Source organism: Canis lupus, chromosome 6 (assembly GCF_003254725.2).
Source record: "Canis lupus dingo isolate Sandy chromosome 6, ASM325472v2, whole genome shotgun sequence".
In the NCBI taxonomy this organism is placed as follows: domain Eukaryota; kingdom Metazoa; phylum Chordata; class Mammalia; order Carnivora; family Canidae; genus Canis; species Canis lupus.
In genome coordinates, this window is record NC_064248.1 from 28,168,891 (window position 1) to 28,187,635 (window position 18,745).

Below are 18,745 nucleotides of genomic sequence, written 5' to 3' on the forward strand. Positions count from 1 at the left end.
GTACATGCTCATCTTTACTAGGTGATGCCAACTGTTTCACAAAGTGCTAGAACCAATATCCTTTTATCTTAATCAGTCTTCAACTTCCTAGGTCTTTGCAAGCCAGATAAAGCATCCAGATGGAAGTTTCTGAGAATAAACAGGGCTGATTAGTCAGGATTCTCCTATGGAACAGAAACAATCGGAGGTTTGATCAATTGATCTACTAATTAATTATAAGGAAGTGGCTCACATGATTATGGAGGCTGAGAAGTCCCAAGATCTGTCATTGGCAAGCTGGAGAAGCAGAAAAGCCGATGGTATAGCTCCAGTCCCAAAGCTGGCAGGCTCGGGCCCCAAGAAGTGTTGATTTTTCAGTTCAAGTCCACAGGAGGAAAAGATCAATATCCCAGCTCATCAGCAAAGCAGACAGAGTTCCCTCTTTTTCAGCCTTTTTGTTCTATTCAGGCCTCCAATGGATCACATGGGGCCCACCCACCTTGGGAAAAGCAATCTGATTTACTTGGTCTATTGATCTGAATGTTCATCTCACCCAGAAACACCCTCACAGACTCCCCCAGAATAATGTATGACCAACTATCTGGCCACCCTATGGCCCAGTCAAATTGCCACATAAAATTAACTGTCACAAGAGCCTAGGATGGTGGGACGCCTGGGTGGCTCAGCAGTCGAGCATCTGCCTTTGGCTTAGGGTATGATCTAGTGGTCCCAGGGTCGAGTCCTGCAGTGGGCTCCCTGCATGGAGCCTGCTTCTCCCTCTGCCTGTGTCTCTGCCTCTCTCTGTGAGAGTCTCCCAGCAAACAGGAGACTCAGAGGAGATCCTTGGATGTAAGAGAATGAAGTCCTGGTAAGGCAGTCCGAGTTCCAAGAGAGAAGAATTTCCTTTCCTGAAGTGTGGTCTGGCTGCAAAAGGCAACTTGGAACAGAAGCGTGTCAGGTGGGGGACATGTCTTTCTCCGTTTGATCAGCCGAGATTCCCACCCTCATCCCTACTTCCCGGCATGCTTAGAAGTTCAGGAGGATCCTTGCACTCAGAGGTCCAACCTGCAATGTCCTCCATCCTCTCTCCTCCCTCCCCCACCCCAACTCCTCACATTCCTGTACATTTTGTCCAAAACAAGTTGCTTTTCAGATCTTCTGCATCGAAAGGCATTGCTCCCCACCTGTTGTGTACAGTGGCTCTGGGAACAGTGACCTGTTCTTAGGGGATGCTATTTAAAACCCAGAGTGCAACCAGCATGATGCAGAACCCCTGAAGGTGGCTAAGATGTGTCAAGTTATATAAATGCACATGCTTCAATTTGCTCTTGGCTTGAAGCTTTTCCTAACAAGACTTGAGAACATCAGCTCATTAAAGACAAAAAAAAAAAATGCAGGTGTATAAAACATTTTTAAAAATAACACTAGTAACAATAAAGTTAAGGCCCCGGAGCAGAGATGGTCTTACTGGTGGAGAGCCACTCCCCAGCTTCTGGGGGAGACAAATGTGTTTTTGGGTATTCCCTGGGGATGACTAAGCAGCCCCAAACCCTTCCAATCTCTCAAAGCTCAGTGTTAACAGTGAAAGGGAGGAGGGGAATTTGGATCTGCTTATTTCCTAGGAAGAGCCAGGCACCTACTTTCACACACATCCTCTCTTTTCTTGCTGTCTTGCTGCCAGGGAAACATCGATGCCCCACTGGACAGAGGGAGAAACTGAAGCTAGAACACGGCTAAAAATCTGCTCCAGGGCAGATAGTTGGTAACAAGTAAAAAGTGAGATTCTAAGCCAGTTGAGAGACCCCCCACCCCACCCCCCCGGGCATGATGGTTGGGATGGACACTGGACCCAGAATGCTTGGGATATGTCATTATCTGCTATTTAATGGACACTGTGCAACCCCAGGCAAGTTACTTGACCTCTCTGTGCATGAGTTTCCTCCTGGCAGGGAGGGTGGGAAATAGCGGGGTGGGGTGGGTATTACCTATCTCTATAGTTGTGGTGAGGATGAAATGAATCAACGCATGTAAAATATTTAGAACACTGCTCAGCATTGCAAGTATTGAAAAACTGCTATTTACAACTTACGCACTTTCCACCTCCCCAACCCGAATCTCCGCCGGATCCTAGGGCCTGACCTCTTCACCGCACCGAGTACTTCTTAATGAAATGAAGCAACTGGGGTGCTCCGGGTGGCTCAGTCGGTTGAGCATCTGCCTTCAGCTCAGGTCATGATCCTGCGGTCCTGGGATCGAGTCCCTGGTCAGGCTCCCTGCTCAGCGGGGAACCTGCTTCTCCCTAATTCCCCTCTGTCCCTCACCCCTCTCCCGCTCTATCTCTCTGGGTCTCTTGCTCTCTAAGTCTCAAATAAAAAAATACAATCTTAATATAAATAAATAAATAAAATGAGGTCACTGGGGTCCAAGTCCAGGCTCTGGAAACAGCGGACTGTGAGCACCGAGCTCCTGAGATCCTCCCTTCCCTGGCCTGCCTCCCCTGCCCGCTGCGGTTCTCAGTGTCCCTGCTTAAAGCCGCCACCGCCCAGGGCAAGCTGAGTGACAGAGCACACTGTCCCTTTTATGAAAATCCACCAAGCGGGTGTGAAATGAAGATAACCACCCCCTGCCCCTGCTCAGAGGCGGAAGATTCTTAATTATCTGAAAGCCAGTTAAACAGCAGGACTGGGATGGTCTGGGGATGCAGGAGAGCCGGGCTGGCTCGGGCTGCGGAGTCATGGGAAGCTGTTGGTGTGACTCAGTGCCCGGAGTTAAAGGTGAGAAAATGAGTGTGATGTTGGAGACAGCCTCCGTAGGACAGGCTAGGGAGTGGCACGGACGTGGGGCAGCAGCGGATGGACGGGAGCTGGGTGGCATAGAGATCAAGGAGCCCACAAAGTAGGCTTCAAGCTCTATGGCCTGGACATTTGGCACCTATTACAGAGGCATTTTTGTGATACTGAGGGCTTTCACTGACTCATTCAGATGAAGCTCGTAAAATCATCAAACTTCATGAGGGAGATCTCCAGCTGCCGCTTAGCTGCCTATAAACCAGAGTACAAGCTAAGGGACACAGAGAAGGTGACAACACCATGCCCACCGGGGTCATTCATAGCCCTTCCCTGAACCTGACCTTGGGCACCTTCACCAAGGCATAGGGAAGGCTGCCCTGATTCATCCTTCCATTAGTAGGCACTTTCCATAGATGATGTGATAACATGTGTTCAGGGCTCATTGAAAGTTGACTGCTGAGCTCCCTGAGAACCCCCGTAGAGCACTACTATGACTTCCTGGCGGGTTGACTTGCATACCTGGCCGCCCAAGTGAGAGCTCATCATTTTAGGTTCCAAATAAATCACTTGTCTCCAGGGCAAGAGTATGGAGAAGTCCTGACTCAGTCCTGTTTACTGAGCCTGAGCCGCCCTCAGTAAAATCCTTTCCATTTCTACCACACTTAATTCAAGATGGCGGAACAAGACAAAACCCAATGTGGGATGGTGAGATTGTGGGATTGCAGGCATCCAACCGGGAGTTTGTCTTTGCATTCCAGAAGTGCTGGGCAAAGACAGGGGGAATGAAGAGTACACAGCAGTTTTTCTATACTCTGTCCTGAGCCCAAGGTCACACACCTAGGATGTGGGAGAGCCAGGATGATCCCTGAGTTCACTTCTCATCAATTCATTCTAGTTCCCTGGGGATTGGGTAAATCTCCTTCTTCTATTTCCTCACCATCCTGGCAAGAGGAGAGGTTGAACCAGCAAGGTTCAAAGAACATAGCAAAGAACATAGAAATCCAGGAAAGAAAAATGCTAAACTTTGGGAGTGTTAGGAGCAGCAGCCGTTGGACCCATTCTCTAATGAGTCAATATAGCAGGAGACAGTAAGAGTGAGAAGACACCCGCAACCATGAAATGTGGTCGGACTCACATAGTCTCCACAAGAGCTGATGGGTATGAACCTGATTACTTTAGAGCAGGTGTGACAAAACCAATCTGGTCTTGGTTATTACAGCTACAATCATTGGGTCTGTCTCAGTCAACAGCTGTCACATTCCTGTCACTCAGCGCTTCTCCACCTGAGCCTGCAAATGCTTAGTATGGTCTGAAATTCTATTTCCCCTCTTACCCTGTGCCCAGAGCCCTGGTGTGTGTGTGTGTGTGTGTGTGTGTGTGTGTGTGTGTGGTGTGTGTGAAGGGAAGTTGCTCAGTAAGGACGGAATGTAAAAGAATAATTTACTGCATGTTCAACAAATAATAATTGGCCTAATAAGTGCCCAATTCAAAATGCTGGAAAGATAGAACAGTGAGAAAGATGAATAAGATTCCTACCCTCGTGGTGTATACTCTTTAAAGAATTTTCTTCCTTCATTCCCTCCCTCCCTTCTTCCTTCCCTCATTCACTCACTGAATCAATACTCTGGACTCCCTGCATCCTAGCTTGGCTTTTTATTAGTTAATGCAACCATGGACAAAATTTTTAACCTCCAATTTTCTCTTCTCTAAAAGGGATGCAAGAACAGGACCCCTATAGCTGTGTGAGGGCCTGGCTCTGAGAAATAGCCAGGGTACTACTGAATTCAAGAATGGCCACCCATGGACTGCTAGCCTGAGAGGCCAAGGATGATGGAAGAGGCGTTTGTTTGGGTCTGAGTGGGCAATGATCTCTATCCTGTCCATCCGGGGTCCACTGTGTACCTCTGAGATTGACAAGGTAGATGCACCACCAGGTACAATACCAGGCTGGGTAGAGGGATGGGGGAGCTGTCAATATCACCCACTATTGTTTGCAGGCTCCTAGCAAGTCTCCCCACTCCAGGGGGCCTGGAAGTTGGCCCCTCCCCTGGAGAATGTCACTGAGCCTCTCTTATATCCTGACTACACTGACATCTTTCTGTATCCTTTGAATAATTTGATTTATTCAAGTATCTACTGATGTATTGACAGTCCCCTGGAGAGCATAGCTGCTTTCAAGTATCTATGGTCGGCATTTGTCCCTAAGTGAGCATGATGGAACAATTTATCGAGGTTGCAGGTCAAGAGTTTAGTGCAGCACTTGGCTCAGAGCTGGAGCTTAAATGCCAGGTATTTTTGTCACTGTGCCCTCACTGTGTGCCAGGCATGTGCCAGAGGCTGGGGCTAATGAGTGTGTGCACACTCGATGCAAAGGTCAGTAAATGCAAAGTGACAGCCATTGTTCCTCTAGCAACAAAAGCAATCTTTGCTCCCTCTTGACCATTGCAGGCTGAAGGGAGCTCTTCACTACTTTACAGCAGAACCTGTATGTTCTCTGTCTTCTTTCTTTTATTTTTATTTATTTATTTATTTTTTAGATAGCACACACGGGGGGGGGGGGGGCTGAGGAGAAGACAGAAAATTGTTTTTTTTAAGATTTTATTTATTTATTTGAGAGAAAGAGAGAGAGCAGGAGCAGGGGGAGGGGCAGAGAGAGAGGCGGAGACTCTCAAGCAGGCTCCACACTGAGCACAGAGCCTAACACGGGGCTTGATCTTGCGACCCTGAGATCATGACCCGAGCTGAAATCAAGAGTAGGACACCCAACTGACTAAGCCATCCAGGCGCCCCAACTAAAGGTTCTAAGTTAAGTAATAGAAGAGTAGTCAGAAAACTATCCACCAGAATTAATAAAAGCCATTACTATTAATACAGGTCATTTTTATGAATTGGGATTAAAGATAGAATGGAGGAACAAAGACTTGATTTGCATGCACAAAGTATGTACAGGCACACCTGATTTTACTGTGCTTCACTTTATTATGCTTCACAGATACTGCACTTTTTATTTTTTATTTATTTTTATTTATTTTTTGATATTGCACTTTTGAAAAATGATTTTATTTATTTACTCATGAGACACACACAGAGAGGCAGAGACATAGGTAGAGGGAGAAGCAGGCTCCCTGCAGGGGAACCTGACACGGGATTCGATCCCTGGACCTGAGCTGAAGGCATACGCTCAAGCACTGAGCCACCGAATATTGCATTGTTTTTACAGATTGAAGGTTCAAGGCTCCAGTGGGGGAAGTTGGTGCAGATGTGGTGGGAATAGCAAGGGAATTGGAATTAGAAGTGGATCTTGGAGATGAAACTAAATTGCTACCACCTCTTGATAGAACTTTAACAGATAGGACCTGCTTCTCATGGACGAGCAAAGAAAGTGGTCTCTTGAGATGGAAACTACTCCTGGTGAAGATGCCGTGCAGACTGTTGAAATGACAACAAAGGATCGAGACTATGACATAAACTTAGTGGATAAAGCAGCAGCGATGTGGTTTGGAGGATTGACTCCAGTTTGGAAGGATGTTCTACTCTGGGTGAAATGAGATCATGGGAGCATCACATACTACAGAGAAACCGTTCATGAACAATCCATACATGTGACAGATTTCATTGTTTTTTCATCTTAAGAAGCTGCCACAGCCACCCCCACCTTCGGCACCCACCAGCCTGATCAGTCCGCACCAGTCAACATCGAGGCAAGACCCTCCACCAGCCAAAGGATTATGATTTGCTGAATGCCGAGATGACAGCTAGCAGTTTGCATTTTTTTAGCAAAAAAATCTTGTTTTAATTAAGGTATGTGCGTTATTGTTTTTTTTTTAAAGACAACACTATTGCTCATTTAGTAGGCAATAGTACAGTGTAAACATAACTTTTATATGCACTGGGAAGCTAAAAAATTAATCTTGCTCAGTTTATAGCAAGTTTTGCTTTACTGCAGTGGTCTGGAACTGAACCTACAATAGGTCTAAGGCACACCTGTATTATTTATAGACTGTGATCATCCCAAACCCTCTTGTTGCCAGGGAACCCTCAACTATTCCAGACTCTCTGGCTTTTCCCTTTGCCCTGAGTCCATCCACAAGGAGGAGCTGCATGGAGACTGCAGCATTCTCCAATCCCATGCTTGATCCTTGCTGTTTGTCTACTCGTTTAACGCAGGGGGACCATAGCCATTACTTGAATTCAGGAGTTGCCGCTCTGAGGGCGAGCCCTGGGAATCTGTATCAAGTCCAGTGGTCTCTTGTGCACATCAGACAAAGACACAGAACTTCTTGCCACTCATCTGTACTTGGATCACCCACAGGCACCTCAAAGTCCTCTCCTGTCCTAGTTATCTCCGTGGTTGGAATCACCTTTTTTTTTAAATTTCTTTTTATTGGAGTTTAATTTGCCAACATATAGCATAACACCCAGTGCTCATCCCATCAAGTGCCCCCCTCAGTGCCCGTCACCCAGTCACCCCAACCCCCCTCCCACCTCCCTTTGCACCACCCCGGAATCACCTGACTTACTAGAACAGTTGGTCATACTTCTCCTTCACAATCGATCCTTCCTCAAGTCCTTTTGATAAACCAAAACCGAAACCAAAAGCAAAACCCATGAAGAGGAAAGAATTGTTTCTTGACACTCACGTATGGAGGGATTTAGCTTATTCCCAGGTTAGAGGGAAGATGTTTCTCATTCATAGAGTGGGGTGCTTTAGAGCTTTCTTCTAAGGGACCGTGCCTGTGAAGCATTTAGCACAGGGTCTGGCCTACATAGAGAACCGAATAAATGGCAGCACTTAAATCCAGTGGGCCACCTCATGGGGTGAGAGAAGGCCACACAAGGAGAATACGGGTTTTGAAAGCAAGAAGATCAGGATCTGAAGCCTAATTGTTCTATTTATTAGCTGGGAGGCCCTGGGCAGGGTAACTTCCCTGAGCCTCAGTCTTTCTCATCTGCAAAATGCAATAATCCCATAATGGGCCTAAGTGAAATCAGTAAAAGGGTACATGCACTTTCCAGGGCACGCCCAGAAGGTGTGATGTTGCTGCTTCTTCCAGTGGAGGTTGGGTCAAATCATGTGACTCTGAGGTTGCCAGTGACCCAAGGGGAGAGGTATTATCATTTTCCCACATTTCCCAAATCAGGGAAATGAAGTGCTGAGAGAACCTGCCCCAAACTCTCCCAGCTATTTTGGATCTCAGAACTATCTGAACCCAGAGGGCATGCACCTACCAACACGGGCAGAGGTATCACCTCTGGGTCCCCATCTCTACCACCACCAACCCTCCCCCACCACTGCCCACCCTCTCTTGTCCCTTTTCTCTTCTCAGAAGGAAACATAGAAAGAGCTTGGACTCTTTTGGTCTTTGAGTCAGCCTGGCTTGAGTTCAATCCCAACTTCAAGATCTTGTTTAAAATGGAAGACTCCTGGGGGCACCTGTGCAGTCAATTGAGCATCCAACTCTTGGTTTCAGCCCAGGTGACGATCTTGCAGTTGTGAGATCGAGCCCCAGGTCAAGGTCTGTGCTCAGCGCCGAGCCTGCTTAAGACTCTCTCTCCTTCTCCCTCTGCTCCTCCCCACTGTGCTCACTCTCTCTCAAATAAATCTTTGCTAAATAAATAAATAATAGAACAGGAGACTCTGATACCCACCCCTCTAGGCAGTAGTGAGAACCAAACAAGATTTTTTTTTTCAACGTACGCAATGCCTTTATCCCAGCGCCTGGCCCACAGTCACGAATCGTAAATGCTAGGTTGTCTGGGCGCCCTCCCCTCCCCGTCCCTTCCTTTCCTCGGCCATGTCCCTAAGGCACTCACATAAACCTGAGCTCAGACTCCCGTCGGACCAACACTTCTCGGAGGCGCTGAATTTTCGCCATCTCCAGCTCGATCTCCTCAGGCATCATGGTTGTCTCTGCCATGGAGATGATGTCCAGCTGATCTGTGCAGGAGACATGACACGTAGGCGTCAAGACCCCAAGGCCACCCCAGTTTTTCAAGAACTCCCTTAGGACAGTCCTTGGGCTGGTTCCAGGGGGCTGCCCTGCCCCAGTGCCCATGGCACCCCGAGAGGGCACACGGATGGCACCCTGAGATGCATGCATGTATTTATGAGCCAGCCCTTTGGAAACCTGGAAAACCCCATTTTCCATGGGAATCTTGTTCTGGTGGCAAGGAGGAGGCTCAGGTGGGCTCACCAAACCTGTGCAAGGTTATACACATGGCTCTGACAGTCCCTGCCAGGTCCCCAGCTCCTGAGCTTCTGCTCCCCCCGACCGCAGCCCTTTGTCCTTGTCCCAGCCTCAAGACCAAGGCCAACTTTATGCAGAAAATCATTTTATAATCATTCTTTTACAGTCATACTATTAATTATTACCTTATTAGGAACACTAAGTAATGAAAGTAATACAAGTTCATTGTAGAAAATTCAGGTAATACAAGTTGGCAAAAAAAAGATCAAAGTAAAAAAGTCACCCATAACTCCACTGCCCGGAGAACCACTATCCACATTTTTTGGTGGACATTCTTTCCATCTCATGTTTATAGTTAGAATAAAAAATATGGCAATATATAAAAATCCATATATTAAAAAAACTCTATGTAGTGGCTCAGTCGGGTAAGCGTCTGCCTTCGGCTCAGGTCATGATCTTGGGGTCCTGGAATTGAGTTTTGTGTCGGGCTCCCTGCTCAGCGGGGAGCTTGCTTCTCTTTCTGCCCTTCCTGCTCGTGTTCTTGCTCTCACTCTCTTTCTCAAATACATAAATAAAATCTTTTAAAAATCTTATATGTATTACCATATATATGGAAAGACACTAAATATATATGCATATATCCTTCTATGTGTGCATGTGTATTCACTCACTTGAGTTAACATAAAAAATACCTGAGGGGCACCTGGGTGGCTCAGTGGTTGAGCGTCTGCCTTTGGCTCAGCTCGTGATCTCGGGGTCCTGGGATCGAGTCCTACATCTGGTTCCTCTCAGGGAGCCTGCTTCTCCCTCTACCTAGGTCTCTACCTCTCTCTGTGTGTGTCTCTCATGAATAAATAAATAAAATCTTAAAAAAAAATACCCGAGGCTGGGGCTTAGGCATCAGATATTTATTTTCTCACAGTGCTGGAGGCTAGAAATCCCAGGTCAAGGTCTGGCAGGGTCAGTTTCTAGTGAGAGCTCTCTTCCAGGCTTGTTAGATGGCCACCTTGTCTCGATGGGCTCACACAGCCTTTTCTTTGCACACACGCAGAGAGCGCTCTGGTGTCTCTTCTTACAATGACACTAATCCTATCAGATCAGGGACCCATCCTGATGACTTAATTTAACCACAGTCAGTTCCTCAAAGGCCTTCTCTACGAATTAGCCACCCTGGGGGTTAGGGCTTTAGTATATGAATTCAGGGGGATGTAAAGACTCAGTTCATGACAATATGCATGTATAATATATTTGTACATATACGTATTAGCACACATAGTGCCATTAACATTCTGGTGTACATTCTTCTAGTATATACATGGTAATTTATACGATTATATATATTATATATGTGGTGTGCATATTTGGGGTAATACATGTGGGGTTTTTATATGTTTTCTATGCATAAGATTATATATACACATGCATTTCCCTATAGCGAAGATATGAGATCACCTAAATGCCCATCAATGGATGAACAGATAAAAAAAGATGTGGTATATGTACGATGGAAGACAAGACAAGTATGATTATCACTTACATGTGGAATTTTAAAAAGTCAAATTTGTAGAAAACAGAGTACAATGATGGTTACCAGGGGATGGGGGGTGGTAAAATTGATGTCGTTCAAGAGTTGTTAAGGGTACAAACTCGCAAAAAGGAGTAAATACACATACCTTAAAAAAAAAACTGGAAAAATGTATACTAAACTGTTAGTAGTTAAAAATGTTCATACACACCCACACCAATGTATATCAATATTTCCACCAACATACAGGTCTGGTTTGGGTGATATAAAGTTAGGGTTGGTCTCACATTTTATTACCTGTTCTTTTCCCGTAACGTATCGTGAGCATTTTCGTACATCCTTGGGTGTTTTTCCCCAGCAGCAGTGGGAAAGGTTTGTGGTCTTCTATTTGTGGTTTTACCATGAATCACTCCACCAACCCCCAGACATTTAGATTGTTTCCCATTCTCCCCTCCATAAACAGCACCGTGACGAGCATTCTCAGAGCTCAGTCTTTGCATTGCCAGAGCAAAAGGCTGGGTTTTAAAGGCTGTGGGATCCTGAGATCTTTCACAGGGAGAGAAAAAGATACAGGGGAGGAGATAGCATTGCTTTGCTGAGGCCAACTCCACATATCCTACATCTATCTGCCCATTCCTTCTACACCCAGCACCTTGACTTTACCGCCTGGCATTTGTCTTTTTCCTTACCTCCAGGTCAATGGTTTGGAAAGCTGCTCTCTCTCTATCTGTCTCCCTCCTATGACCTGGACTCCTGACTCTGACCTGGATCCCTGATCCAGGGGACCCAGGGGCTGGGGCGTTGTGATTTGCAGACTTCCCTGAAGTCAACTCCTGCTTGCTTGGATCTCGCGTCATCACCTACTCGGAGAAGCCTGCTGGACTGCTCTGTCATCTGTGGGAAACTCCTGACCCAGGGTTCTCCACTCAATATCAGGTTGGGGCGAACTGCCATATTGGTCAATCACCCGCCCCCTAACACGTCTGTTCCGTAGGCCTCCCCTCCACCCACCAGAACTCCCTATTTGTGTTGAGGAATCAGGAGGAAGCTGATTCCTGTAGCTGACTCCCACCTTCCAACGAATGGTCTCCCTAATGCTCTCTGTGATAATTCACAATTTGTAAGAGATAAATGATGACAAAGGCAAGAAATGAGTCAGGGTGAAGAAACTGTGGCCCGGCAGCGGTAGGCTCGCTGGAGTCCTTGTCCCCACTCTGCTCAGCCCCTCAGAGCAGCATCTCCTCTTTATACTTTCCAAGAAGTCCCAGATTTCCCAGCACGGACAGTGCATGATGCTGAGCCAGGGAGAAGGACAGTGATCAATTGTCTAGATGGGTGGTGGGGAGGTGGGCAGATGGAGGAAATGTCAAATCGGGGACACACTATCCCCTCCCGCAGCCCTCCGAGCATCGTGAATCCCGAAGACCATCCTGCTGTCAGACTGAGCTGGTGCCAAAATGGGGGTGAAAGGGGAGATGGAGGGGTTGGGGGTGGGAGGGTGAGCGTCAGAAAGAGAGGGGAGAGGGAGGGGGATCAGAGGAGCTGTCTCAGGACTGGGACTTGAGCAGAGAGACAGATGTCTAAGGAGGAATTTTAGGAACTGTCCATGTGACATGCTGAGTCATGATCTCAAGGCTCCTGGAATCAGATGTGGGGTCCTATGATCCCTGACGCCAGAATCAAGGTGGCTCCTGGGGCTGGAGTAATGAGGCCTGACTTGAGAGAGGAGGAAGGCAGGGATAGGATAAAAATATTGATATTAATTGAACGTTACTGTGTGTCAGCCTCCAACGAGGCTAGAGGTTGAGGCCAGATTGGAGGAGTGTGGACTCTGGGCACAGGGCAGTGCCGGATTGTAGTGACCAGGGATGGGGGTTGGGGGCGTTCTAGAGTCAGATGGCTGTGGTCTGAGTCCCAGCTCTGCCCGGCACTACCTGTGCGGCCTCAGAGAGTTAGCTAACATCTCGTGACTCAGTTTCCTCGTCTGTAATGTAAGGACACCCAGGGCAGTTGTGATGATGGAATTAACAGGCACATCAGCCTCCATGCCTTGTTCCGATGCCCTGTGTCATCACCACCAGCCCCCTCTGCCGCGCCAGCTCTTTTAATCCTCACCATAAACCAGTAGGATCAAGATGTTCTCTTGTTGAACAAGTAAGGAAACAAAGGCTTGAAGCTGGCTACGGAAGGAGCCAGGCCCTTGTCTGCCTCCTAAAGGCGGACACTTGTCCCCATCACCATCACCCTTTGTGCAAACAGATGTTTTACATCCAGCTCTCGCTGTCTATGCACATCATAAAGGCAAGGGCAGTGTCTTGGTTTCCCAGGGCTACAGGAACAGAGCAGCACAGACTCAGTGACTTAAAGCAACGGGACTTTATTTTGTTTGCATTTCTAGAGGCCAGAAGTTCCAAATCAAGGTGTCTGCAGGGCTGTGTTCACTCCAGAGGCTCTGGGGAGCGTCCCTCCTTGCCTCTTCCAGACCTTGGTGGCTCCTGGCAATCCCTGGTCTGTGGCAGCATTGCCCAACCTCTGCCTCTGTGTTCATGGGGCTGTCTTCCCTGCGGCTCTGTGTGTCCTTTTCTGTAAAAACCCTATTTTCAAAGGTCACATTCTGAGGTTCTGGATGGATGTGATTTTTTTTTTTTTTTTTAGATTTTATTTATTTACTCATGAGAGACACAGAGAGAGAGGCAGAGACATAAGCAGAGGGAGAAGCAGGCTCCCTGTGGGGAGCTCAATGTGGGGACTCGATCCCAGGACCCCGGGATCATGCCCTGAGCTGAAGGCAGAGGCTCAACTTCTGAGCCACCCAGGTGCCCCGGTGGAGGTGAATTTGGGGAGCTCACTATTTAACCCACCACAGGGATGAATGGCCATGGGCTTGCAAGCTCCCTGCTGGCAGCGTCCCCTCTTGGAAAGCTTCAGTCGCTGCACTGCGTGCAGCCCTAACTGGAAGCAGCTGGGGTCCCAGGAAGCAGTCAGGGGGAGAGGCAGAGTTTAGAGATCTTTGGCCTTAAGCTGATCCCAGCTGCATGACCTTAAATGAGCCCTTCACCTCTTAGCTTCTCTTACTTCCTTTGCAAAATGGGGTTCAATAGCTACTATGCACTATGCTGTACTGAGGTTTTGTATGATCTCATTTATTTTTTTAAAGATTTTATTTATTTATTCATGAGAGACAGAGAGAGAGAAAGAGAGAGAGAGAGGCAGAGACACAGAGGGAGAAGAAGGCTCCATGCAGGGAGCCTGATGTGGGACTTGATCCCAGGTCTCCAGGACCAGGCCCTGGGCTGAAGGTGGTGCTAAACTGCTGAGCCACCCGGGCTGCCCCGTATGATCTCATTTAATCTCTATTTTATACCTGAGGAATCAGAGGCTTAGAGAAGGAAGTGACTTGGCCAACATCACACAATCAGAATGTTGCAGAGACGGGATGCAAACCCGGGGCACAATCTCCGTCTCTCTCAGGCACGTTACATAGCCTCTGGGCAAGGGCTAAAGGCATTTGTGGATGGAAAAGCGTGTGGTTAACCACCCTGCAGGTATAAGTATCCTAATTTCTCACATCGTGGTTCAGATGGGCAACCTGATTGCCATCAGACAGATGTTGAAAATGGCCACATACCCTGGGGCAAAACACAGGACAAGGCCTCAATCACCTTCTATGGTTTGGCATTTTACCTCCGACCTCAAGGGAGGATGGAAGTGGTAGCACTGCCAGGCTCCAGGTGCTAAGATGAGCATTTAGGGTTGACTTGGGGCAGAGAATGGGTTGAACCCTGTATTGAAAAGTCTTGCAGGGGTGCTCTCCATCTCCTGGAGAAAGGAGCAAAGCCTAGGCCTCAAATCGGATGCGGCATAGTTAGAATCCCTTCTTGCGCTGAGTGCTCTGTGCCAGCTCTGTGCTAGGCTCACGATAGGCCTCATGTCAATTAATCTTCACAGCATCAGATCTGGCCCCTGCCTGATTGTGTAAATAAACGTTTATTGAAACACTGGCCATGCTCATCCATTTACATACTATGTGTGGCCACTTCCACGTTACAACAGCAGAACTTTGTAGTTGCAACAGCAACAGAGACCGCATGGTCCATAAAACCTCCAATACTTACTGTCTGGTCCTTTACAGAAAAAGTTTACCAACCCCTGCCCTAGAGAGTAGATGCTATAATCTCCCCAGTTTAAAGATAAAAAAAGAAAGAGAAGAAAGAAAGAGAAAGAAAGAAAGAAAGAAAGAAAGAAAGAAAGAAAGAAAGAGAGAGAAAGAAAGAAAGAAGAAGAGTTACCCAGTAACAATAAGAGCTACCATTTATTGAATATTTGTCATATGCTAGGATCAAATTACCTTATTTGAGTCTCAAAACAGCCCTATTTAGCACCCCCACTTCATAGACAAGCAAGATGAAGCTCAAGAAAGGAGCTGAAATTTAAAGTCAGATCTGTCCTACTCCAAAGCCCTTGTTGAAATAATCACACTCATTTCAGAACTACCTCCCAAGCTTCAGAAGTATCATCACCATCTTGACAAGAGAGAAAATGGAGCATATTCTATTGCTCTAGGTAAACGGGGAGGAGCAGGCATGGTGATTATCTGCGCAGCTTGTGAAAAAGGCAGGTTCTCTGATTCTACCCCAGGAGAGTAGGCTAAGACCAGGCTGGGGAGTCCTGTCCAGGGAACCTATGTAGAAAGCCTTCAGGCCAGACTGTGAGGGGCACCGGTACAAGTCGTGAATAAATCAATGTCACACATGCTCAGCTTCTGTTCAGTCTGAACTTGCGAGACAGAGCTAGCATGATGGAAACCTTCCGGACAACATTTTCCAGCTGCAGGGCAGGCATCCAACGGCTGCCAATGAGTGTGTCCACCAGCAGGACCAATCCTGGGAAAACACGACCAAGCTTTTCTGGCTGGCTAGAGAGGACGGTGCCCACAAGGCTCCAAGGCTGCTGTCTAGAGAGAGCAGAGCCCGAAGGCAAGGAAGTCCCCAGGGCTCCAACTGCCACTGCCATCGTCACTGAGCTCCCGGGAGCTGAGTCACTTCTGGGGGTTGAGGTAGCTAAATCCATCTTTTTATCCCCAAATGCCACACCAGGGAAATGCATGCCTCATGAACCCTGCAGCACAAGCTAACAAGAGCTGAGCCCTGGGCACGATGGGGATGTTGCTGCAGGTTTCACCATATACCTGGAAAATTTAAAGCTGTCCAGGGATAGGGTGGGGATAGGGTGGTGGTGATGGTAGATGAGGGAGGGCTGACCATCTCCTAGAAACGTGTGATTTATTTTTTTATTATTTTTTTAAAGATTTATTTATTTATTTATTCAGAGAGAGAGGCAGAGACACAGGCAGAGGGAGAAGCGGGCTCCTTGCAGGAAGCCCGACGTGGGACTCGATCCCGGGTCTCCAGGACCACACCCCAGGCTGCAGGTGGCGCTAAACCGCTGTGCCACCCGGGCTGCCCGAAGCTTGTGATTTAAATATAGGCAGGTAGGGGTAAAACCATGCTGGGGAACAGAGAAGGCTTCCCTAGTCTGTCTTTTCCAACTATGGATCCGAATAGGAATTTAAGCCCGGGGTCCCCCAGACAGTCTCCCACCCCCATCACCTTGTTTCTGCTTTGCAACTTTCATGTACCTTGTAGATGCCCCCCCTCAGAGCTTGAGCTCATGGAGCATTTACTGTGAGTGTGGTGCATGTCACCACACACCCAGTGCCTTAGCAGGGATACACTAGCATTAGTACCCTTCCTTTAGAGACTGATAGGATGGAGGTTCAGAAAGATCGTAAGTCATTGGCCAAAATCACTGAACAGGTGAATGCCAGAGCTAGAACTCAGACCCGGGTCTTTCTGATTTCAGAACCCATGTTGTAGATCAAAGGGCTACAGAAGAGCATTTCCAAAACCTCAATCACTGCTTGGAACTCATCACAGCTTTGCATCACACAGTATCGGCTATGGCCTGAGTGACTGCCCCCCTCCAACCCATATGTTGAAATTCTAAACCCTAGTGTGATGGTATCAGGAGAGGGGACCCTTGGGAGGTAATCAGGGTTAGATGAGGTCATGTGGGTGAAGCTCCATGATGGGATTAGTGTCCTTAAAGTAAGGGGACATCAGAACTTGCTTTCACTCTCTCTCTACTCTCCCCCATGCAAAGACATAGTGATAAGACCACCATCCACAAACCAGGAGGGGTTCTCACCAAACACAAGATCTGCCAACGCCTTGATCTTGGACTTCCAAGCCTCCAGAACCGTGAGAAGTCAATGTTTATAACATAAGCCCCCCAGTCTACGGTATTTTGCTAAAGCTGCCCAAGCAAAGGCACGATCTATACTATCATTTATTCAATATTTCTTTAGATTGGCTTTTTTTTCACTCAAATAGGCTCCTTAAGAGGAAAGTCCTATCATATCCATAAAGAATAAGTCACTATTACTTAGCATAATTGGGAAGTGGCCATAAAAATAATTCCAGTGGAAACAAAGCAATGTTGTTAAATTCCAGCTAAATGCTCAGATTGAAGCCAAATGCTTCTTTCTCAACAAGGTAGATTAGCAAATCCTAGAAAGTTAGCAAGTGCTAGAGAGATATTAAAGGCAAACCACCAGATTGAGGCTTTCTTTGATAATTGGGGGGGGGGGCAAATTTCCCACAATGTAATTCAATGTTGTTTGATGCTAGAAGCATCTGAGTACCACAGGGGGTACCCTTTCACCCCCCTCCCCGGAAAAGTTGTCATACAGATTGGAACAGCGTTAGAGGTCGTTTGGTCAGCGTCATGTCTGTGCCCTACAGGGTGTGACCTGACACAACAGGATTGGGTTCTGAGGGTCCCTTGATAAACAGCAATAGGCCTGCACTCTGGAGTTGTCACTGGAAAATTAAATGAAAATGGAAGTCTGAAGGAAAAGTCTCAACCATGTGTCACTTTGTCACCCAAAGATGCATCAGCCAACTGAGTCATTATTTCAGCCCAGCTCATATCATAGAGGCAATTACATGAGTTGACACACTGATTTCAGCCCCAACAAACATTTGTGAGGTGCCTAGCATCCTTAGAACAACCTCAGAAGGACACCTGAGAGAAGGGCCTTGGTGGTTACCTGTGGGAAATGGGGAGTCAGTGTTAGGATCCCCTTCCACCATCCTTTTCCATTGTTTGAATTTTTATTTTTTTAAAAGATTTTATGTATTTATTCATGAGAGACACACAGAGAGGCAGACACATAGGCAGAGGGATCAAGAGGGTCCTTGATCCCAGGACCCCAGGATCACCACCTGAGCCAAAGGCAGATGCTCAACCACTGAGCCACCCAGGTGCCCCCATTGTTTGAATTTTTAAATAAACTTGCCGTTTTGGAATTATTTTAGGTTTATAGAGAAGTTGCAAAGGTATCACGGAGATTTCCCGTATACCCTTCCCACTGTTGCCAACATCATCAAGACATTGATGTTGGTGCATTGCTATTGGCTATATTGTTTGAATTGTAGCATTAGCAGGAGTAAATCAAGGTAGATTTAAAATAAAGAAATGAAGAGCAAAGGAAAAGGGTTGGTGAGTGCGGGCTCTGTAGGAGCAAGGCCAGCCCCCGAAGAGGGCAAGTGAAGGGGGTAGTTATGGGCATGGACTCTGGGGTCTCAGGCTTGGCTCCTATGCTGACCTTGGTCTCATCCATTGATGACTCTGGGCCTCAGTTTCTTCATCTGCAACATAGAGACAATCATACTCATTTCATAGATAATTTATTTAAGTGCCAGGCACATAACAAGTTCTCTTTAACTCTCTCTGTAATATTTGCTCTTATTATTCCTTTAGTAAGTATGCACTAAAAACCCACTTTGTGCCAGACACCACTCTAAGCAGTGAGGATGGAACAGACAGACAAAATCCCTGTCCTCGTTGAGCTGACCTTCCAGAAAGGGGCTTACACGTCAGGGAGGAAGGTCATTAGTACACCATCAGCTTAACCCGGATGGTAGATCTGGGCAGAGTCTGGTTCAAGTCTTGGATCTACTATTATGTGTGTGATCTGGACACACCACTCAATCTTCTTCTTCTTTTTTTTTTTAAAGATTTTATTTATTTATTCATGAGAGACACACAGAGAGAGGCAGAGACACAGGCAGAGGGAGAAGCAGGCTCCATGCAGGGAGCCTGACGCGGGACTCGATCCCAAGACCCTGGGATCACGCCCTGAGCCAAAGGCAGACGCTCAACTGCTGAGCCACCCAGGCGTCCCACCACTCAATCTTCTT

The 18,745-nt window shown here is 47.2% G+C and overlaps 1 protein-coding gene across 3 annotated transcripts in view; it reads right to left on the reverse strand.

Moving 5' to 3' along the window:
* Positions 1–18,745, reverse strand: part of BMERB1 (bMERB domain containing 1) — a 130,275-nt gene that overhangs the window by 57,831 nt on the left and 53,699 nt on the right. For all 3 annotated transcript variants that reach the window (XM_035717647.2, XM_025416431.3, XM_025416432.3), the window contains exon 2: positions 8,583–8,706. In XM_035717647.2, the coding sequence (XP_035573540.2) occupies positions 8,583–8,706 (124 nt within the window). The remainder of the gene's footprint in view (positions 1–8,582; positions 8,707–18,745) is intronic.